This window comes from Neomonachus schauinslandi, chromosome 15 (assembly GCF_002201575.2).
Source record: "Neomonachus schauinslandi chromosome 15, ASM220157v2, whole genome shotgun sequence".
NCBI lineage: Eukaryota > Metazoa > Chordata > Mammalia > Carnivora > Phocidae > Neomonachus > Neomonachus schauinslandi.
The window spans coordinates 40,578,436-40,602,163 of record NC_058417.1 but is presented as its reverse complement, the minus strand read 5'-3'; the positions used below and the strand labels follow the sequence as shown (position 1 = coordinate 40,602,163).

General features: G+C 44.9%; 1 protein-coding gene across 1 annotated transcript; it reads left to right on the top strand.

Moving 5' to 3' along the window:
• The first annotated feature begins 761 nt into the window (after nt 1-761).
• Nucleotides 762-23,707, top strand: EZH1 (enhancer of zeste 1 polycomb repressive complex 2 subunit). Its single transcript, XM_021681792.2, has 20 exons — nt 762-1,125; nt 2,379-2,506; nt 2,620-2,748; nt 3,893-4,012; nt 5,373-5,493; nt 8,067-8,243; nt 9,307-9,409; nt 9,940-10,103; nt 10,484-10,575; nt 14,134-14,314; nt 14,563-14,759; nt 16,234-16,325; nt 17,232-17,272; nt 17,762-17,887; nt 18,841-19,019; nt 19,526-19,621; nt 20,045-20,126; nt 20,567-20,647; nt 21,014-21,098; nt 21,342-23,707. The coding sequence occupies exons 2-20, from the start codon at nt 2,390-2,392 to the stop codon at nt 21,400-21,402; spliced, it is 2,244 nt and encodes a 747-aa protein (XP_021537467.1). The 5' UTR covers nt 762-1,125; nt 2,379-2,389; the 3' UTR covers nt 21,403-23,707.
• Nucleotides 23,708-23,728: the final 21 nt, after the last annotated feature.

Below are 23,728 nucleotides of genomic sequence, written 5' to 3'. Positions count from 1 at the left end.
ATCACTTGATTGAGTTAACAGTAAACACAGAGAGTCTGTCTGCTTCTTTGCTATTCTTTCCTTCCTTTATCCTCTGAATTTAACATCGCATTACCCTAATCCATTTGGTTCTTCAAATGAAACAATCAGGTATAGTCTCTTAAAGTCCATGTGCATGAGATATTATAATCATGTCTGATTGTGACAGATGTGAAATAGTGGGTTAAGTTTTGCTGTTTTCTTGTCGGTGCTGTCATTCCTTATGGAGAAAAACAGGTAATTAAAAATGCTTCTTTAGAAGAAATATGTTCTTAAACCCCAAAAGAAAACTTTTTTCATAAAATTTAAAAAACAAGGCCTGAAACTTTAGTTTCTGTTTCAAATTTTGACTCTTCATAGCTCCTTGTAATGTTTTCATTAACTTAAAATACTAGGTGAAATGAATTGAACTAGGGGCACCTGGGTGGCTCAGTCGTTAAGCATCTGCCTTCGGCTCAGGTCATGCTCCCAGGGTCCTGGGATTGAGTCCCACATCGGGCTCCCTGCTCCGCGGGAAGCCTGCTTCTCCCTTTCTAGCCCCCCCTCCTCCGCTTGTGTTCCCTCTCTTGCTATCTCTCTCTATATATCAAAATAAATAAATAAAATCTTTTTTAAAAAATGAATTGAACTAGTTCTCTAGGAAATCTCAGTAGTTAATATGAATAAAAACATAACCTCATAGATTTTATTGAATTTTTACATGTACTTAATATTTGTTCTTTATCTAAAACAATTGATGGGTCTGCTGGCTGAGCCTGGAAATTGGTTCAGTAAAGCAGAAACATGAACTTGGTAATTGTGAGAATATATTTGCACACGTGACTGGAAGGATAGAGTTTAATAAAAGAAAGGACAAATGGCATCAAGTATGATTGGGGCCTGACTTACATGTAGAAATAGTGTTAGCGGAGATCTCAAAGTCTGTGTAGTTCTGGGTGAGCATCCTTCTGAGAGTATCAGGGTCTAAAAATATGCTCCATTGACTCAAAACCACTGTCTATTCTCTTTTAAAAAGCTGAACATTTGTTTTGCCTTTGTGTCTTGCCATTCCTCTGAAGAACAGAAGGCACATTATAAAACCAGATACTTCCCCTTGCATTCTATGAGGTAGGTAGAATGTGTTACAGTAAGTACTTTTTTAGAACTTTGAACCTTAATTCAACCCCCCCTCCAAAAAAAAGTGATTTGCAGTGTTGTATTTCTGTGTCTTGCTGTTGACTTGGAGATGAGATTATGCTGTTGTCATTTCCTACCTTTATTGCTGGGTATGTGGTGGGGTTCAGACAGTTTGGCAGGTACAGTTTTATAGTGTGGGTGGATCTTTTCATGAAGCTCTTTTTTGTTATAATTGCTCTATATTATTGTTGGGTTTTGTTGTTAATCTCTTTGGGTGCCTAATTTATAAATTAAACTGTATTGTAGGTATGTGTGTAGAGGGAAAAAGTATATGTAGGGCTCAGTACTATCCATGGTTTCAGGCATCCACTGGGGGTCTTGGAACATATCTTCCGTAGACAAGAGGGATAACTGTACTTTGTTCCTTCTTCCATGGCAGGAGTCTTCTGTTCTATATGCAAGTTATGCATGAAGCTCTTTTTTAAAATTAATTTTAAAAATATTTACTTATTTGAGAGAGAGAGAGAGTGAGTGGGAGGAGGGGCAGAGGGAGAGGGAGAGAGAAAGTCTCAAGCAGACTCTGGGTTGAGCATGGAGCCCAGTGTGGGGCTCGATCTCACAACCCTGAGATCATGACCCAAGCCAAAACCAAGAGTCGGTTGCTCAACCGACTGAGCCACCCAGGTGCTCACCCGGTTGAGCAACCGACTGAGCCACCCAGGTGCCCCTGAAGCTCTTTGATATTAACTTGATCCCTGCTGAACATTTCTCTTAGTCAAGGTGTTGAGTAGGTGGGGCACCTGGGTGGCACAGTTGGTTAAGCATCTGCCTTTGGCTCAGGTCATGATCCTAGGGTCCTGGGATCGAGCCCCACATCGGGCTCCCTGCTCAGTGGGGAGTCTGCTTCTCCCTCTCCCTCTCTCCCTACTCATGTTCTCTCTCTGTATCTCTCTGTATCAAATGAATAAATTAAAAATAAATTAATTAAAAAAAATAAAAACAAGGTACCACAGGAGGCCAAAGGCTGAGCTTTTTGGTGATCAGGCCAGGAATTACTGATGTGAAATCTTTTTTTTTTTTTTAATTGAAACCTTTTGTTGAACTCACAGATTTGGGTTCTTTAAACAGTGTTTTTATGAGTAAATGCAGTGGGAATGGAAGCATGACTGACCATGTTTGTTTGAGTTTGAGGAATTCTTCATTTCCAGACAGTAAAATGCCTTTTCTCATGTCTGGTCTCTTAGATTACAGCAAAATGGATATGCCAAATCCCCCAACGTCCAAATGCATCACTTACTGGAAAAGAAAAGTCAAATCTGAATACATGCGACTCCGGCAGCTGAAACGGCTTCAGGCAAATATGGGCGCCAAGGTCAAAAATAACCCCCGGGTTATCTATTTTAATATATTTATCCAATGTGGAGGGCTGGGCTTTTTAAAACTCTTCTCTTGAAATCCCAACCATTTTCCCCTTGGCTTTTCTAGGCTCTGTATGTAGCAAATTTTGCAAAGGTTCAAGAAAAAACCCAGATCCTCAATGAAGAATGGAAGAAGCTTCGTGTCCAACCTGTGCAATTGATGAAGCCCGTGAGCGGGCATCCTTTTCTCAAAAAGGTACTTCTGGGTGTCTAAGTTCAGCCTTCCTCATTTCCTTGGGCTGAAGTTGTTTGTTTTCTGTATTCGTGACGTATTAGAAAGTAAATAAGGATAATAGATACGGCTATTATAGTCAGCTTTGAATAACTAGGATGGTAAATCTGTAACTTAAAGAATAGTCTATTCACCTATTATTCTCCTCAGTTAATGAGTATAATCATGAGTGTTTTTTTTTTTTTTTAACAGAAAAACAAAACATTTAGTGTCTGATTTCCTGGGCTCTGTGTACAAGCTTCAAAACAACCTTGTTTGTGCCTTGTTTGGCATGTCTGGTACTTTGATATTGGAAAAGAAGTGCCCAGGATAATGGGCAGGAATACACTGATCAAAGGGATATTCCTTCTTATAAATCTAAAATTCATTCTAGTTTCTTAAAAAGAGATAATATTTTTAAAATATAAAAAGTAGGGGCACCTGGGTGGCTCAGTCAGTTGAGCGTCTATCTGCCTTTGGCTTGAATTGTGGTCCCGGGGTCCTGGGATTAAGCCCCACATCGGGCTCCCTGCTTGGCAGAGTCTGCTTCTCCCTCTGCCTCTGCCTCTGCCTCTCTACCCCATCTTGTGCTCTCTCTCTCTCAAGTAAATAAATAAAATCTTTAAAAATAAATAGATTAAAATAAAATAAAATATAAAGAGTGGGTAGTGTATTGAAAGCAATTTTCTTTTCCAAAACAGAATATGACTATAGTTTCTGTACTGTTTCACTTCCCCTGTACTGTCTCCATCACCTCTGCAGCTAAGTTGATGTCAACTCTCTTAATGTTTAGGTCCTCAGGAAAACTTCCTCATCTCCTAGGACTTTGAGAGGCCCTTTGCTGTTGTGTACAGCCCAAGGAGACCAGCAGCTTTAAATTGAAATAAACACCAGCTGAGTGTGAGAGGCACCGTGCTGGAGTCTGTAGATGACACAAAGATGAAGAAGAGATAGCCCCTGCTTTGCAGTGGTTTATAGTCCAGTGGTTCCTCTTAGGAGCTCATTGTTAAAAGCCCTCTTAACTTGTAAGAATTAGAAGACCACTGGGATCAACTTGGAAGGAAACTGCCGTTCTCTCTTGGGTTGTGTGCTTGCGTTTCCCTCTCCATTGTCTTTGCTTATATTTCAGTGTACCATAGAGAGCATTTTCCCAGGATTTGCAAGCCAACATATGTTAATGAGGTCTCTGAACACAGTTGCATTGGTTCCCATCATGTATTCCTGGTCCCCTCTCCAGCAGAACTTTATGGTATGTATTGAAAGCACTGGGGTAATTGTGTAAACTGTATGATTTTCTTATGTTTGTATGCTGGCACTTCTCTTAGGGTAAAGGTTGTCAGATTATACTTAACAAAGCTTGGACATGCAGGGCAGGCTGTTGTTGTAATATATTTACTCTAAATATATATGTGTATATATATAGCAAGTTGTTCTTACTTGTTAGGTTTTATGCTCCCTGAAGTGTACTTCTGAGTTAATGCTGGTTCCTTTTTGAATGAATGAGACTGGGCAAGACTCCAATTCTCCCTTACTACTTTGGCCCAATTTTGTAACGTGCAGTTAAATGCAGTCTAAATCAGACACTTGAGGCTTAAGGAGGTTGACATCTCCCTGCTGATGGAGCAATCCTTTCTGAATCCCCTAAAGGCAAGATGCTATAAAAGCAACTGAGATAACAGAGGTGCACATGGATCCGTGAGCCTTTCATCTGGGCCTTTATACTGATTCCTACTAGGATTAGTTTTGGTTCTGATAATCAGTCCTCTCTAAATACTGCCATTGTTTATCATCTGCCTGGTGACAGTTCTGACTGGAATAGGATATAGGTTTACAAAAGGGAATCATCTGTTAGAATAAAACTTCACAGTAATTTTACTTAATACTTGGGGAATTAAAAACAACCATGTTTTCTGCTGAACAACAACAATACCAAAAATCCATTAGTATTGTTTCTTTAGCCAGGAAATGTTCATAGCTCATGCTGCAATCGACTTTAAGTTCCCACTGAGTGTGATTGACATGAGTTATAATCATAGTTTTTTATTATGATTATGGGAGGTTAGTCTTAGTCTGTATAATAGAATATCCAGAAACTTTATGGTTGCCCAGTTTCTGTACTAACTGTTCTAGTTATATTGCAGATTATACTCTTGGAAGCCTTCCTTTTCATCTAAGTGTCTCCAGTTATGAGAAGAATTAAAATTGAAGACTTTTTAGACTGTTGTTTAAGTGATATTTGTACCTGTTTTACAATGATGTTTAGTAGATAAAATTAGATAATAGATGGAATCACTGTGAATAATAAGTATGCTGTTAGATTCTAGATGTTGGTGGAAATACCACTGTTAGTATCAGGCTAAACATTTGGTAGTTGATATCCTCAAGTAGTTAAACTTACTTTTTTCCCTAAGAGTAACATTGCCCCCTCCCACTTGAGGTTTTGCTGGCAAAACAAAATGGCCAGTCTTTAAAAATGCAGGAAACTCTGTAACCAAAGGCGTTTTCAGGAAATTCAAGCCGCAAAAAATGCCCAGCAAAGATTCCATTAAACAGGAAAGAGGAGATGCTTAGTGGATTCATGGAATGAATCACATCTGGTTTGATTTCAGGTAGAAGATGAGACAGTTTTGTGCAATATTCCCTACATGGGAGATGAGGTGAAAGAAGAAGATGAGACTTTCATTGAGGAGCTGATCAATAACTACGACGGGAAAGTCCATGGTGAAGAAGGTAGTGGTGCTGGGCTCTTTGGGAGGAAACTTTAATAGAGTGGTGCCCCTTCTGTGGTATATCATCATCTTGCTTTTATCTGCTGCCTCATGTGTACAGGCTGAAGAATATTTCAGTGTCATCACGTGGCTAGGAGTAAACATTTTATATTAAAAATGTCCTCAGGGTTGGGGGGGGGATGTCCTCAGTCAGATTTTGTTTGTTTGTTTGTTTATTTTAGAGAGTGAGAGAACAGAGGGAGGGGCCAAAGGAGAGGGAGAGAGAGTCTTTTTTTTTTTTTTTTAACAAAATTCACATTTTATTTAGGTTGAAATAAACTATACAAAATTGATTTTCTTCACCAAAAATAACAGCAATATTTTCTGTATCATTCCTAGATAAACCACAAAACACTTATTTTTGTAGGTTTTCCAGGTTTTGTTTATAAATCAAGACGAGGCAGTAGATATAGTCATGGAAAAAGAGGAAAACAGACAAATCAGTTGTCAGTATCCATGGCCTCTGATCCTGTCTTGACCATGAACAGAGGTGTTCAACATACACCTGCTAAAAAGCTTATGAAGACGTAGATGTTCTACATACACTTGCTAAAGAGCTTATGAAGATGTAGGCTCAACAAAGGAATGTAAACAGCAACAATCCAATGTGGAACAACAATGGCAGGCTCTCCCATTCAAACTTTAACTGTAACTTGTTCCTTTAAGTTTATTTGATAAAGACAAAATCTCTACTGCAATCCTTGCCTGGCAAGCTCATGTGTTTGTCTCTCTCTCTCTCTCTGGTAACTCCCTTAACTGTCCATTACAGATTTTTAACATACTAACACTCCTACTATTCAAAGGTCACTCTGAGCTTCATTGTAACATTTTATAAAATGTACTCCTTCCTCCCATACCTCTTCAAAATCTTTATCTTCTAAGAACTGATAACTCAATACCAGACAATTGGATCCAGTGACAATAAATGTTTTATCTAAAATGACTTAACTAAAACAATTCCCAAGTGCCATTAGCAGAGATCCCACAGAAGTGTAATGTGGCACTTTCAATGCTATCTTCTGGAACAGGTATGTCTCCAAAGCATGAGAGTTTAAACAGGGGCCATTTAAATTGGCAGATTATCAAGGCTAATGTACTCAATGAGAGGTCGACAGGTCAAGATATTCAGTGATTAAGTGGCCTACATACACCTGACAGCTTTTCTGTAAGATGTTTTCAAATTTCTTACAGATTTTAGGGAGAGAGAGTCCTAAGCGGACTCTGTGCTGAGCGTGGAGCCGATGCAGGGCTTGATCCCGTGACCCGGAGATCATGACCTGAGCCAAAACCAAGAGCCAGATGCTTATCCAACTAGGCCACCCAGGTGCCCCCTCAGTTAAATTTTAAAAGGAGTGGGGAGCACTGAGTGTTATATGTGGCTGATGAATCACTAAGTTTTTTTTTTTTTTTAAGATTTTATTTATTTATTTGAGAGAGAGAGAATGAGAGAGAGCACATGAGACGAGGGAGGGTCAGAGGGAGAAGCAGACTCCCTGCCGAGCAGGGAGCCCGATGCGGGACTCGATCCAGGGACTCCAGGATCATGACCTGAGCCGAAGGCAGTCGCTTAACCAACTGAGCCACCCAGGCGCCCGAATCACTAAGTTTTACCCCCGAAACTAATAATACTCTATATGTTAACTGAATTGAATTTAAATAAAAAATTAAAAGAAATGTAAATTAAGAAGTGAAAAGAGTTGGGACATAAAAGGATTTTATGTATATAGTAATCAGTGGCTGGAGAGAAAGTTTAGTGCACAAAGAAGTATGATCTTAGGAGTTTTCCGTAAATCCATCCAAAGCCATTTTGTTCTTCATTTCTCTGAGAATGGCAATGAGCATAATCTCTCTGTCCTACTTTGATCCAGATATACCCTGAACTCCCAGAAATTGCTTATAATATTCCGACGATCCTGAAAACGAGTCATTCGGATCTAGTTGTAGTTCTAGAAAGGGCTGCCAGTGTGTAAGAAGTGGAAAGATGGGGAGAGACTCCCCATGGTTTTGCAAACCAATGGCCTCACCAGCTGTTTTGACACTTGTGGGTACTGTTGAAAATGCATTGTCTACCCACAGCGCCCCCTAGTGTTCAAAGACGTTATCCTAGGTTTTAGTGTAACCCTATATAGTATGATTTTAGGAAGATAATGCTGTCTTTTGATTCAAAGAAGTCACTACCAAGCCATCAGCAGCAAAACCAAGTACATTTTCATGTTATCATTCTTTCTCTGTTCCATCTGTATCGTTTGTACACTTCTTTGAGATTTTGGACCATAAATACAGGTTGATCTGTGACTGAGGAATGAACTACCCGAGTAAGAATAAAGCCTATAATAACTGGATTTCCCACTCCAGCCAGCTGAACTGTTGCCATTATAAGAGTCAATCAAATTATTGTAATTTCCTGGTTGTTCATATAAAAATATACATATGTTATCTATCTAGGTCTCAGGAGTGAGTACAAGAAAATCTTCCTAGCAGGACTAATGGAGCATGAAACAATCACTGCTCATCCATCTAATCTTTATGTTCCAGAGATGATCCCTGGATCTGTCCTGATTAGTGATGCAGTTTTCCTGGAGTTGGTAGATGCTCTGAATCAATACTCAGATGAGGAGGAGGAAGGGCACAATGACACCTCAGATGGAAAGCAAGATGACAGCAAAGAAGATCTGCCAGTAACAAGAAAGAGAAAAAGACACGCTCTTGAAGGTAAATATTCCATTTTGAAAGTGACAGGGAGAGGGAAGAAGGGAGAAACAGAATTGTTGATTATTAAAGGCTGTTGGTGCTTCTCATTTGGTCCACTTAAAAGGAAAACAAAGTAGTGTGTTTGGGAAACATGGAAAGTTATAAAGAAGAAAATATAATTATCCTATAATCTTACTATCAAGGAATAATCAGCATTAATATTTCCTTCTAGATCTTAAAAAATGTGTGTGTGTGTGTATACACATGCACACAAAGAATATATACATACACGTACCTAAAATAAATATTATGCTATATGTCAACTATATCTCAGGCTTTTTAAAGTACATGTATGGGGCGCCTCAGTGGCTCAGTCATTAAGCAGCTGCCTTCGGCTCAGGTCATGATCCCGGGGTCCTGGGATCGAGCCCCGCATCAGGCTCCCTGCTCAGCGGGAAGCCTGCTTCTCCCTCTCCCACTCCCCCTGCTTGTGTTCCCTCTCTCACTGTCTCTCTCTCTGTCAAAAAATAAATAAAATCTTTAAAAATAAATACATAAAAAATAAAGTACATGTATAAATCAACATGTTTATATGCATCATGTGAAATGGGATCATGCTCCCTCCCACACACAATTTTATATCCCTTTTTTTTTGATCTTCTGTCATAAGCATTTTTCCGTGTTGTTAATATTTAATTAACTTAATGTTTAATTATGCTCTCTGTTATGTAATTAGATGTCCGGGGACATAATGTCATTGTCTTATTCTTCAGCACCATCATTATGATGGCATTCTTCAATACTCACATCTCTCCACGAAAACTCAGGTTTTTCCCTCTAGTTTCCATCTTGGACTGTGGGTTTTGTCATGAACGTATACATGACTCTGATTTCCTTATTACTGGTAGCCTATTAGATAAGTCCAGATAGCACTGACCTTCTTTATGTGTTCCTAAACAGTCAGTGGTTAGGTTAACAAAGCCGCTCTAATCAAAATGCTGTGACCTAAGGGAAAATGACCAAACAGTTTTGTTTGCGTACTCTGATTATAGCACTCAGGAGTCTTTTGTCATTTCCAATTCAGGCAACAAAAAGAGTTCCAAGAAACAGTTCCCAAATGACATGATCTTCAGTGCAATTGCCTCAATGTTCCCTGAGAATGGTGTTCCAGATGACATGAAGGAGAGGTAGGGAAAGCTGTCCCGCTCAGGCCACGTAGAGTGCTCAGGCAAAACTGTTATTCAAGCCTATTTTTGGTTAATAAAAAGCCTTGTTTCTGGTAAGTACACTGTGATTTGCTTGCACTGCTGATTATTTCCTGCTTGCCTGCTTACCTCTAAATGCCCATTCCCATACCAAGGGTCACCATTGCTGGATTTTGAATAAGTTTGGGCAGAGAACTTTCTAAATGCGGCCATTTTTCTGCAGTTACTCCAGCACCATGCTTACCAAATCTTTCCCTCTCTTTGCTTTCGCATGGGTGGTTCAGTGGTAGAATTCTCGCCTGCCCTCTCTTTGCTTTCAGACGTATGCCCAGGCCGGCACAATTGCAGTGACATATCCACTTAGTTATACACCCTTCCGTCATCAACGAAGCCCATAAAAAACCCAGTCTCCCTTGGCAGGCTGTACCTGGATGGGTGGCAGTATGCAGTCTGTACTTTCTCAGCGAAGACATTTCCTTGGAAGGAATTCTTACCTCTCTTTTTAAAAATAGGTATCGAGAGCTAACGGAGATGTCAGACCCCAATGCACTTCCCCCTCAGTGCACACCCAACATCGACGGCCCTAATGCCAAGTCCGTGCAGCGGGAGCAGTCTCTGCACTCCTTCCACACACTGTTTTGTCGACGCTGCTTCAAATACGACTGCTTCCTTCACCGTGAGTGGGGCGACTCTGAAATGCTCTCCTGTTCTCCATCCCCAAACTCCATTTCCTTCTGTTTATTTCCGTTAATCATACAGAGTTCCTGGCTTCTGATCGGATGATGGTTTTACAAAGGGCCGGTTCGATACTCACTTGTTCAGTTGTAGTGTGATGTGCTTTGCACGGTCAGGACAGAATAACCAGCAACCTAAGTGTCCCTGTACCTATTAGCTTTGAAAGGATTGTTGATGTCAGAAATGATTAAATTTTGTGCACCCTGATGGTAGCTGTTTATATCTAAATTTTCCCACAATGGCTCCCTAATTCAGTTTTGTTCTTCCCCATCCTATCAAGTGGATGAACCATTGGAAACAGGACAGTTTTGTTTTTTCCAGCTTTTCACGCTACCCCTAATGTATATAAACGCAAGAACAAAGAGATCAAGATTGAACCAGAACCATGTGGCACAGACTGCTTCCTTTTGCTGGTATGTGTTTTTTTTTTTTTTTTTAACTTTTATTTATTTAAATAATCTCTACACCCGACATGGGGCTCAAACTCATGACCCCGAGATCAAGAGTCACCTGCTCCTCCGACTGAGCCAGACTGGCACGCCTTGCTGGTATGTTCTTAAACTGTTCTGCCATTGTTAACTCTGTTGAAAATTTAGCAGGAAATGGTCCTTCTGTTTTCTGCTGCTGAGAATACAAACCAAATGAGCCAAAATGTAGCACTCTGGGGGTCATAAAGCACAGATAAAACATGACTTCTGCTCTTTTTTTTTTTTTTTTTAACTTTATCCATTTAGAGAGAGAGAGTGAGCAGGGTGAGGGGCAGAGAGAGAATCTCAAGTAGAGTCCACACGGAGTGTAGAGCCTGACGTGGGGCTCAATCTCATGACCCTGAGCCGAAATCAAGAGTCAGACACTTAACCACCTGAGCCACTCAGGCGCCCCATGACCTCTGCTGTTAAGGAGCTCCCAGATACTAAGGACAGTGAAGTTAGTCTAATGGAGTGAGGAGTGCGTGTGTGTGACAGCATTTTCTTTGCTGTCTTCCTTTAAATGCATACAAACATAGGAGAAATAACACATGAAAGCACTGATGTTTCATTGTAAGGTAAACAGCCAGATGCCAGATGGACCTTTCCCTGATGGACAGACTTTATGCAGCAGGATAAATTCCCCTGCATTCATGTGGAAAGGCGGTACGCTTAGAACTAGAAAGGAATAGGTTCAGTTGCACTAGCCAAAGACACAGTTTTGCTTTCTGCACCATACAGTGAGGGTAGATAAAGAATAAAATACCTTGATAAAATTTCTGCTACCAGTTAAAATTAGGTTATACAACCAAGTGCCTTTGGGACCATCTTTAGTGGGATAATAGAAGAAAAGATGGTAGAAAGGGCCACTGGATATACATGTGGAAAATGAGTCATATGATAATAGCAAAAGAACAAATAGACTTCATCTGATTTATTTTCTCCCTGATGTGCATTGACTCCTTCTTGCGTGCCAAGTACCACACTGGCCCTTACCATATATTATCTTACTTTCATGCTTCCAACAACATCCTGAGTGGAGAAACTATGGGTATTTTGTCCAAAATTTGTTAAGGTGTCAGTGGTGTGGCAATGATGAAATTAAAGCTCTGGTCTAACTCCACAGGCCGTGCTTTTTAAATTACTCCACACTTGGGGCGCCTGGGTGGCTCAGTCGGTTAAGCGTCTGCCTTCAGCTCAGGTCATGATCCCAGCGTCCTGGGATCGAGCCCCGCGTCGGGCTCCCTGCTCAGCGGGAAGCCTGCTTCTCCCTCTGCCTCTGCCCCTCCCCCCCACACGTGCACACTCTCTCTTTCTCTCTCTCTCTCTCTTTCTGTCTCTCACTTGCTCTGTCTCTTGCTCACTCAAATAAATAAAAATCTTGAAAAAAATAAATAAATTACTCCACACTTTTAAAAAGTACACCGTGTTATATCAACTTACCAGCATTTATATGTTGTCCCTCTCACAGCAGTTACCCTGCGACCCTGTACATGCTTCACAAAGATGCCATCAGTGCCCAAAATGTATGTCTGTGTGTGTGTTTTTCTTTTATTGCTTTTTAGAAGTCAGTCCATATTCAGCTGTAATGCTCGACTATTTTCCCCCACACATTTTATTAAGAACATTCTCAATCATGCACAGAAGGTGAAAGATACCTTTGTCTTAGATTTAATGACATTTTTTCCATATTTACTTTGTCCCTCTATTTGTGTATGCATGTCTTTTGCTGAGCCATTTGAAAATGAGTCGCAGACATTGAGATACTTGTTTGCAAAGTATTTTAGCATGTACTTCCTTTTTTTTTTTTAAAGATTTTATTTATTTATTTGAGAGAGAGAATGAAAGAGAGAGAGCACAAGAGCGGGGAGGGTCAGAGGGAGAAGCAGACTCCCTGCTGAGCAGGGAGCCTGATGCGGGACTCGATCCTGGAACTCCAGGATCATGACCTGAGCCAAAGGCAGTCGCTTAACCAACTGAGCCACCCAGGCGCCCTAGCATGCACTTCCTAAAAATAAAGACATTCTCTTATATAATCACATTATTACACCTAAGAAAATTCACAAGAATTTCATAATATCATCTGTCCATTCCATATTTAAATTTTTTCAGCTGCACCAAGGATAGCTGGGTTTGGGGTTTTCTCTAAACCAAGGTCATCCAGTCATGTGTCATATTTGGTTATTACGTCTTTTCAGTCTCCTTTAATCTCAAATTATCACACCATTTTTTTCTTTTTGTTTTGAAAAATCCAGGCTCATCATCTTGTAGAATACTGTCCCATATTCTGGATTTGTCTGTGGTTTTCTCCTGGTGTTACTTAACTTGTTTCTCTACCCTCTATTTCCCATGAGCTAAAATTAGCTCTGGAGGCTAATTATGTTTATGTTAAACCTTTTGAGTTAGAATAGTTGTAAGCGATGCTTTGTGTGCACAGGGTAGCACAGGCACATGATGTTGGATTCAATTAATTTTAAAACTTCTCCTTTAGAATTTCCTTTAAGGCCTGCAGGATATTAATCGGAATATCCTTAGTAATAGTAAACATTTATTCTTTACTTGTAGATTTGGTTTTCAGAAACAGCTAGAAGTATTTGGGAACCAAGTCTGATGAGAAGATAGATGATCAAGCTGAATGATAGTTATTTGGTCTTTTTTTTTTTTTAATAAAGCATAGCTATGAAGTAATGAACTATATCCTTCCAAGTTTAACATACTGATTTGGAGGAAAGTTCTAGAAGTAACTAGTGATATTGTACAAATTTAAGGACTACATATTTTATTATTGAAACAGAAGCAATGCAGTAGAATAAAAAGAACAATGTGGCCTGGGGACAGGGAGCCCTGATTCTTGTTCCTATTCTGGAACAATGAGCTATATACTAATATATGGCTCATATATATATATGGTATAATATATTAGTATATATACTCTATACGTAACATTTATTGTATTAATACTGTACTGTATGTTGTATACTATATGGTGTTTTCTATTAGTATATATACTAATACATGGTAATAGAGTATAAGAGAAGCAGGTCCCTTCCCCTTTCTGAACCTCATTGCCTCATCTACAGGAGAATGTGTTCTCAAATTCTATATAGCTGACATGCAAATGAGTTTTAGATACAACTCACTGGAAAGTTGAAGATGCATAGATTATATCTTTTTTTAGATAAATTTATAAGTTTGAGAATTTTTTTTTTTAAGCAGGCTTCACACCCAGTGGGGAGCCCAATGCGGGGCTTGAACTCACAACCATGAGATCAAGACCTGAGCTGAGATCAAGAGTCGGATGCTCACCCAGCTGAGCCACCCAGGCGCCCCTAGAATGTTTGTTAAGCAGCTTTTATATGGTCACACTGACATGGTACAGAGCAAGAAAAAGACAGGGTCATTGCATGTAAGCGCAGGTGTTAAAGAAGGTGGTTTGTGAGGAGGGGATCAGGATGGTGACTCTGGGCCTGTTCCTGCTTCCTAGCTGTACCATATCCGTTGCAGGAAGGAGCAAAGGAGTACGCCATGCTTCACAACCCTCGCTCCAAGTGCTCCGGTCGCCGCCGGCGAAGGCACCACATGGTCAGTGCTTCCTGCTCCAACACTTCAGCCTCTGCTGTGGCTGAGACTAAAGAAGGGGACAGTGACAGGGATACAGGCAATGACTGGGCCTCCAGTTCCTCAGGTACACTGAACAGAAAGCGATCTTTTCTTTCTACTCAAGGCCTCTGCTAAATGCGGGATCACTGCCTAACACTTGAAGTTAACTACCTTTTAAAAACGGTTAGTTCTTTCTACAGCTTCGCCATAGGCAGTAGAGACAGGAGATGTTTTGGTTCCTCAGGGTAGCATGAAGTCCTTCAGAGTCTGCGGCAAGCTGCTGATGACAACTGCATTCTCTCTTGTCCTGTTTCTTATCTCCTCCTCTCTTAGAGGCCAACTCTCGCTGTCAGACCCCCACGAAGCAGAAGGCTAGTCCGGCCCCACCTCAGCTCTGTGTAGTGGAGGCACCCTCGGAGCCTGTGGAATGGACTGGGGCTGAGGAATCCCTTTTTCGAGTCTTTCATGGCACCTACTTCAACAACTTCTGTTCAATAGCCAGACTTCTGGGCACCAAGACGTGCAAGCAGGTACTAGCAGAGAAGAGCAGGGACACGCGCGGCCCTCCTTTCATCCACTGCTCTGTCAGCCCTTTTGCCATCTTGTGTGGCTGCCCATCTCAAGGGAAGGTGTCTTAGGCTCAGTCTCTCGTGAGTGGGTGCTTCTGGGCCACGAGGTGGGTTCCCCAAACCTGGGACCTTCTGCAGATGCCAGGCCTCGCAGTGCGTGGGGACCTGCTCTCCTCTTCGCTGAATTCTTATTTCTGCCTCTAGCCGCTATCTAACTCTTCTGGATGTTTCTATACTCTTTTAGCTTTTTTTGGTCTTTGTTCTTTGTTTCTGGTTCCTGTCTGTCTTTCTAAATGTGTACCCCTTTCCTAGAAGGGGCTCCCAAGTCTTTCAGGGGACCTTCTTATCTGGCATGCTTCTGCTCCTGCTTCTGCAGCTGCCACTCCCAGCCCCTCTGTCAGTCTCCTCAGTTGCTTTTTCCTCCAGATGTTCTATTGCTAGCTTTTCTAATTGCCACCCCCGATAGCTGGGCCTGGACTGCACCGTTCTCATTCATGCCATCACTAGAATCACAGTCTGGTAGCAGCCGCTGATGCTCTGGAGGCAGTGGGACCTGGTGTCCCAGTGCCCCTCCGTCTCTGACTGCAATGAGAAGACGGACCGAAGAGCAGGGACAGGGAGTCACCGGGTGTTAGGGCTGGTCTGTCCAATAGGAAAGGAACACCAGAACTGTGCCATGCTGCTTAGCTCCCTGACTTTTGGAGGAGTCTCTGTGGCCTCTTCTGCATGATGCCTCTACTTAGAACAAGCAATAGAAGCGTAAAGAGAAGTGCCCTTTTCTTTCATTTTGGAGCTCATACCTGTTTCCTTGAGGCACAGGTTCTTAACCTAAAAATCTACAGAATCATGTGCAACACAATTTTGTGTGTATTTTCCCGAGAAGATTTGGGCTTTTCACAGAATCTCAAGAGGGCCCACAGCCAAAAAGGAAAAGAAGCAAAAAAAAACGAATGCTATAGGAAAGAAGCACGTTGAAAAGAAACCAGCCTTCCAGAAATGCTGGCTTACTGAAATAGACAAGACTCTGCCCTCTTCATACCAGCAGGGGGAGCTAGTGGTTAGCCAAGTGGTGCTGCTTGTGTCCTCTCTTCCACTCGGTTCCGCAAGGTACCCAAAGTCGCCCTTCTTAAGAAGAGACAGATAATGTTGATAAGAATCCTCCTATTCAGGGCTTGGTAGGCAGAGGTATCAAAAGCTACTGACTAGGAAAGTTGTAACTGTGCTCAGTATTTCTCTTTTCTTGAGTCAGGCTAGGTAGTGAAGAATTAACTCCAGGCCAGTGATGCGATATCTCAGTGCCACTCTGTCTCTCCCTAAGTGCTCAGTCAGCTGCCTTCGAGCTCTCCAGAACGCTCCCATGCCCAGCACCTGGTTGGCTCACTTATCTGACCACCTGGCTCAAGGAGTGACAGGTCCTGTTGGATTTCTCTTCCAGGTCTTTCAGTTTGCAGTCAAAGAATCACTTATCCTGAAGCTGCCAACAGATGAGCTCATGAACCCGTCGCAGAAGAAGAAAAGAAAGCACAGGCAAGGGTTGGACAAAGGACTTTCTGTTCCCTGTGCTCTGACCTCCCCCTGGACTCCCCAACTGCCTCCCTCTTGAGTATAGCATTGCACAACTAAAGGGCCAGCCTTCTCCATGCTCCCTGTGGGTCTGTGCCTCGGACCAGCCCTTCTCACGTCCCTGGATGTTGTGGACCAGGAGATAAGTGTCTGCTTTCCCTTTAAGCTCCTGGCCAGTGGGATGAGAGCTGGCCTCATGGCTCCACCCTGAGGCCATTTCTCCTCGTTGGGTGGCTAGTGACCACTGTTCCCACTTCTCAACTCTGACCAGAGTTTTTTCTTTTGGCACTTGTATTATTTTTCTAAGTTGCATAATAACACTGTCTTTTAGCTAGCCTTTGCTTAGGGTTGGAAGGTTTTTTTTAAATTCAACATTCTGCCTGCCGTGGCTCCCTAATGACTATCACCTAGTGAAGGAAGGAACTGACACCAACTGTAGATGGAGAAGGAAGTCCGTGTAGCTTCTTCTCCCCCTCAGTTCCTTCACTCAGCGGATTCCTGAAAACCCTTCCTACATCCCCATCCTGCAGTTCCTCCACATCCCCCCACCTTCCCCAAAGAGAAGGAGGGAGGTGGGGAGGGGAGGGAGAGGGACAAACAATAGCGTTATAATAGACAGAGCGTTGGGTTTTGCGTTTGTTTTTAGGCATCTTTGTTGTTTATGTTTAAACCTCGAAGCATAGAGCAGCTGGACTCCAGTTGGACTCTAGCATCCACCTACCAGGGTAGAGGCCCCCTGTGAAGGGATTCGGGGAGGATAGTCCCCAGTCATCAAACCACAGTCCCTCAGAGCAGGTCGCATTGTTATTTATCCAAATCTGCAGAGTTCCCTAGAGTCATGACCCAGGCCCATCCGTCTCTCTTTTTCAGGTTGTGGGCTGCACACTGCAGGAAAATTCAGCTGAAGAAAGGTAAGTTGCAGCAGGGCGCTCTTGGGCAGTTCAGCCCGAGGTCACACCCCTGTGGTCCCCCGCCTGCCCCAGCTACAGCAGCACTTGTTGACCCTGCACCGCTTCCGCACGCTGCAGATTTGTCTGCAGCAGCTGAGAACAGCTCAGTTTCTCGCTGCAACTGAGAGCACCTCTTCGGAGGCAGAGTGGTGAGCCTTGTGGTCTCTGACTTGCCTAGTGAGCCATTTGCCAGGTTCCAGACTTCGTTTAATGTTTGGAATGGCTCTCCTGCCCCGGGCCATTTCCACACTCTCCCCACAAAGCAAAGCACCCCATGGTAGCTGCCGAACAACCATCATCTCTGAGTGCTTCTCGCTTCAGGTGCTAAATGTGTGCCTACGATGATGGCTGGGACAGCCTCCCCCAGTCGGGGCCATTGGACAGTTGGGAGGGAGGACAACCACGGGGCGTGGGCACAGCAATGTTCAAGTCTACTCATTTCTTTCCTAGATAACTCTTCCACACAAGTGTACAACTACCAGCCCTGCGACCATCCAGACCGCCCCTGTGACAGCACCTGCCCCTGCATCATGACGCAGAATTTCTGTGAGAAGTTCTGCCAGTGCAACCCGGACTGTAAGCGTTCTCCGCTTTCCCCGGTAGTCCTCCGAGACAGTCGGCCCTGGTGCAGCCCGCCTGCGCCCCTTGCTGCCTCTGGGCCTTCTGAGGTTCTCTCTGCTGTGTTTTAAGCATTCTGCAGAGGAAACAAGATACTTAAGATCTGGAAAAGTCATTTTTTAAAAACCCGTAGGTGTTTCATTCTGAAAGCAACAATTACACAGAAATCAGAAACATGGGACTCTTTTTCCTTCAGGCTCAGTCACAGCCTCCCTTTCTAGGATGTTGTGTTACAACAGACACAGGTTATGATTCATGTATTTAGTTTAATACTTGGAGTTTTCATATCAGGCCATCTGGATCAGCAGAAGTAGGACAGGGGCTAAACGTGCTTCTCCTTCACTTCTTATCACACCGTGCCCTTCCCCGCTTGGGGCTGAACGGTTTGAGAACAGCCCCCAGAGCCTGCAGAACTTGGTGCCCAGGCAGTTGTGCTGGAAATACCTTCTAACCCCTGGCAGATACCAGTCTCAGCCACAGCAGAGAGGCACGGTGCTGGGGAGGGCAGTGGGTGGAGGAGGGCAGCTTAGAACGGATGCATTCTGTTCTCAAAATGATTCTTGTTTTGATGGTGATGCTTTAGCAGTGAAAAGCACTGATTTCATTTTCTCTGGGCCACCCACCACCTCCCTTCCAAATTCCACGAACAAGGGGGAGGGAGAGCATTGTTGAGGAATCTCTAGGAAACACCTCTCAATAGTCAAACCTGCTTTTTTGACTCCCAGGCATGAATGTTGGGAGGCACTCCATTTTCTCTGGAAGGAAACTGGACTATATGTTTATTGGCCAGGGAGCTTCTCATCTGTTTTGCCAACTCTCCCCAAACACACAACATTCCTTGCTGACCCTGGAGTCAGACCTGAGCCCCAGCATTAGCCTGCCCCTGTCCCTAACCGCCCCTCTCCCCCCAGGTCAGAATCGCTTTCCTGGCTGTCGCTGTAAGACCCAGTGCAACACCAAGCAGTGTCCCTGCTACCTGGCAGTGCGAGAGTGTGACCCCGACCTGTGCCTCACCTGTGGGGCCTCAGAGCACTGGGACTGCAAGGTGGTTTCCTGCAAAAACTGCAGCATCCAGCGAGGCCTCAAGAAGGTGAGGGCTTTTCTCGGGCCTGCGGGCCAGATAATGGAGGGGGAAAGACAGATTGGCCCCAGCGGCCTCTTTCCACTGGCTCCTCGGAGGGCTTCTACCGCAAATCCCAAGGGACATGCGTGTACTGAATTAGTGAAGTTTTCTGTCCTGGGGAGGAGTTAGAAACGTGACCCCTGAACTGGCCAGCCTGAGAGGAGCAGAGAGGACGGACACGTCACGGGTGTTGTCTGTTTCTACCTGACCTGAACCAGCGAGTCCCTGCGACTTGGGTCCAGGAGGCCCCCGGGGCCTAGAGGAGGAGGTGTCACGTTTCCTTTCGCCACCTCCCTTCTTTGTTTTTCCTCTCCCCAGAACAGAATGGCTTAGACCTTTTTCTGTTTTCAGATCCTCTTAACAGTTGCTTGTTCTTTCCATCCTGCCCACCCCCAGCACACGTGCACACCCAGCACACACCCCGCCCACTCACCCATGCCCTGTAGTCTGAGGTTTGACTCCCTCCTCCCCAGCACCTGCTGCTGGCCCCCTCAGATGTGGCCGGATGGGGCACCTTCATTAAGGAGTCTGTGCAAAAGAACGAATTCATTTCTGAATACTGTGGTGAGGTGAGTGCTATCAGTTTGGACCACATTCCTATCTGGGGAGATACTGATGAGAAACTCTGATTTTCTGTGGGCCAGACCTCTATGAATTACTCTCTAAATAACTCAGCTGAGTTCCCGTGTGGTCTCTTGGGGGATCCCACAGAAGGGTTTGCAGTCCTGAGATAAACCACTCTTCTGAAATTCTTTCCCAACTCAGGCCACACAAGGGGGGCAGGCAGGGAACTCTCTTCGGTCTTCAATACTGGTCACACTGGGTGGGTATTGGAATGAACTAACTTGAGCTCTGTCTCCTGTGATTCTCATCATGATACTCAGTAAGCACCTACGTGTGACACTGTCCCCTCCCAGCCTTTTCTGTGGGCAGGGTACCATGCCCTGAGCAGATAGCCCAATCCCCTGTTTGTTCCTTTTCTGTCCCTGCAGCTTATCTCTCAGGATGAGGCTGATCGACGGGGGAAGGTCTACGATAAATACATGTCCAGCTTCCTCTTCAACCTCAACAATGGTATGGAGTCTCTTTCTCTGGCCCCAAGGTGGTCTCACTCAGGTCTTTCTACCAGATTGCCCTTATAATAGCCCACGTTCAGATCAGCTACGATTTCTCCACCATCTGGATGTCAGCAGGTTAAACTTGAAGACACGACGAGCCACAGTTCACTTGCTTTGGGAGAACCCCCATTTCTGGGTTGTGTTTATAATCGGAACACTGAGCACTTACACCTCAGAAATCTCCCTACCCAGTAGATGGGAAGAGGCGATCGGTAATTCCGGCAAAATGGGGGGACCCAAAGGGAGCGCACCCACATGAGGCCATATTCTTATGATGCGTGCTGCTGGTCTTCAAAATTCCCATTGGGTTATTTCTGTTACCATTTAATTGATTTTGAAATCAGGTTCAAGAAGCTGTGGATTTGCCTGGTGAGCTCATGATCTTTCTTTATATAGATTTCGTAGTAGATGCTACCCGGAAAGGAAACAAAATTCGATTTGCAAACCATTCAGTGAACCCCAACTGTTATGCCAAAGGTGAGTTCCAGTGACCTAGGTGAAAAAAGTTATGTAACTTTTTTCATTGCTGAGTTATTTTTTGTCCAGAGACAGTCATGATTAACATCTGGTATCATTTTGAGTCTGTTTTGTAGTTGGCTTTCTTCACTGAATACATTATAACCATTTTCCCACAAACAAGAATCTTTTAAAGAGAATTCTCTTCCTATATCACCAGCCAGAATAACAGATCTAAAAGGACAGAGGCAACTGTCATCACTGACTGCTTTTTAATTCCACTTTATTTATGTTTTCACTGGGAATTGGGAGAAAGTCAGCCCAGCACCACCGGTTGTTGGCTTGGAGCTGACTAGGAACCTAGCCTTGGCTTTGTCCTGTTTGCAGTGGTCATGGTGAATGGGGATCATCGCATTGGGATCTTTGCTAAAAGGGCAATTCAAGCTGGTGAAGAGCTCTTCTTTGATTACAGGTGAGGTGGCCAGAAATGGTCCTTGGGAGGGAGAATTGATTTGGGGACTTAAGGTGGGTGGTATGGAGGAAGGAGACAGTCTTATGGTGGTGGTCAAGTCTTTCTCTTTGTTCTACTCTCGGGTACCTTGTGTCAGTTGTAAACTGCTCTGAGGGACGGGGAGAGGGAGCAAAATGGAGGGGATTCCATCTGTTCACTCACAAAAGCCTTGACAGTAACCTGGTTCCTCCTGCTCCGGGACAGGTACAGCCAAGCTGATGCCCTCAAGTACGTGGGGATCGAGAGGGAGACCGATGTCCTTTAGCCCTCCCGGGCCCCACGCCAGCGCTTATGGTGGCGGCACTGTCTTTGCTTCATGCACACACCACCGCTGCTCGAGTTTCCTGCACTACGTGTCTCCCACACCGAGAATCCCCCCCCCACTCCCTCTGCAGCGAGGCCTCGGCTGTGGCCAGTGGGAACAAGCGGTCTCAGTGAGAGGGGACACAGAGGCAGCTAGGGCTTGGGCCCCCAGGAGAGAGAGTTGCAGAAGTGGGAGACCGAGTCTCAGGCCTCAGAGGGAGAGAGCGCGGGCTAGGGGTGGGTGACTCCGTGGTTTCTGGTCCGCTACGCAGGCTGTGGGCCTTGGCAGTCAACCTGGGCAGTTCCTCACCTGCACTGGCCTGTAATTCTAACTTTCCAAGTCAAGGGTCCTTATGTAATTGGGTCGCCGGCATCTCTCTCTGTGGTCATAGGGCCTGGAGAGGACTGGCTCAGTGAAGTTTGGTACCCGGAGCTTATGAGTGGCCTGCGTCAAGGGCGAGCCTGGCGGGTGGCACAGACTGACTTCAGAGGGGAGACGGGTCACCTTACTACCTCTTCCCTCCTGGCAGGGTTCAAATTCAAAGAGTGTGGGTTCCGAGTGTGGATATTCAACACTGGGAGAAGGAGAGCTAAGTGCTGTTCTTCCATAGAGAGCGAGAGCCATCCTGGTGACCGCAGTTCAACTGCTGAGCCTGGGGCCCAAGAGGCTCTGAGAAACCTTCTCTACTCTGGAGATGGGTGGATACATTTTCAGATTCCCGAAAGCCGGCGCCAGTCTGCTGCCGGCCCCTCCCGAAGCTGTGGCTCGGCGCCGGCAGGCGACCCTCGTGCTGCTACTGAAGGAGCAGGGGGTCGTGCCGGGCTGCGCAGGAGCACGCTGGTTCCAGGCTATGGAGTTGTTTTCAGGCCTTTCATTCCCTCTAGAGGCCAGGCCCACGGGGCCTCTGTTGCTTATCTCTTCTGGGTAGATGGGCGAAGGCCTGGACTAGAGACGGGTGAGGTTCTGAAGGTGATTTACTTTCCTGTCTGATGCACCTGCTGTTGGAAAGGGTAGTTGAGTGTTTGGAGGTGGGTGAGGGGCTCCCAAGTTGCACGTGCTTAGGACGGCATCACGCTCGCCACACACACTGGCAGAGGGTATTTGAAGCGTTGAGAGGAAGCAGGCCAACCTCCTGCGCCAGTCCACGGTGCCATTCTCTCTGGGAGTCCTGATGAGCAAAGCACTTTATTTCTTTGAGAAGGTCTGCAGATTGAGGTGAAGTTTGAGCTGAGGTCTCTGGGGTCCCTGCCCAAATCCCATTCCTAAGGGAAGGGGAAGGACAGGGGTTGGAAGATTACCCTCCAGTTCTGTCTCAGCTCCTGGTGGAGTAAGGAGGAGCTTCCTTGCCACACAAGACGTAAATGAGGATGGGGCCGGCTTGAGGAGCTACCCCTGTGGTCTATGGCTGGTGTGCTGAGCTGGCAGGGAATAAGGAGCATTGTACTGGGTAAAAAGGATGTGGGCAGGGACAGGCTGGCCCAGGGAATATTGGAATAGGGAGCCGGCTTCTCTTTTCTCTAGGGAATCCAAGCCTTTCTTCCCTAGTCTATACTGACCACTCCCTTTCCCCAACCCACTGGCTGTCCCATGAAGCAAGGAGTGGGGTTCCCTCTGGCCAAACTGTCGCCTAGGGATTTTGGTGGGACGTGCACACACACTCACATATCCTCACGCACCACACTTGTGGGCACACATGCACTCAGCCCTGAGCACACGCCCAGCCGGCTCCTGACGGAAGCCTCTTCCCACCTGACTGGTCAGCCCCACCATGATTCTGAAATCTCCATCTGCAGTGGTTTGTATTCATTATGTACTGGAGACACCTCCTAACTGGACTGTGGGCTCTGAAGTACTCGTAAATTACAGGGAAATACCAGAGACAAATGAAGGAGGAGGAGTTGGGTCTGTCTGAAATGGGGCTGGCTGTGAGGAAAAGATGGGCAACAGGTTATATCCAGCCGTTGAGAGGCTAGACTGATCCCCCTCTTCCCTCAGTGTGCAGAACCCCCTCCTTCCCAGTTTCAGACCACTAATACTCCTGTTCCGCCAGCATTCCCATCCTGTTCCCCTCGCCGTCCCCCCACCCCACACCTTCAGTGACGGGTCTCAACCTCTCCCCCCAGACCGTGGAATGACAGACAGAGCAAGGTGGTGGGGACTGGGGGGGGGGGGGCTGGTATACGTGCGGCTTTATTGCCAGTGAATTTCACGCCCTTTAAAGTCCTGTGGCTCGTGACCTCTTACCTGAATAAAGTGGTAGAATCCATCTTGGCAAGTCGTGTATTGT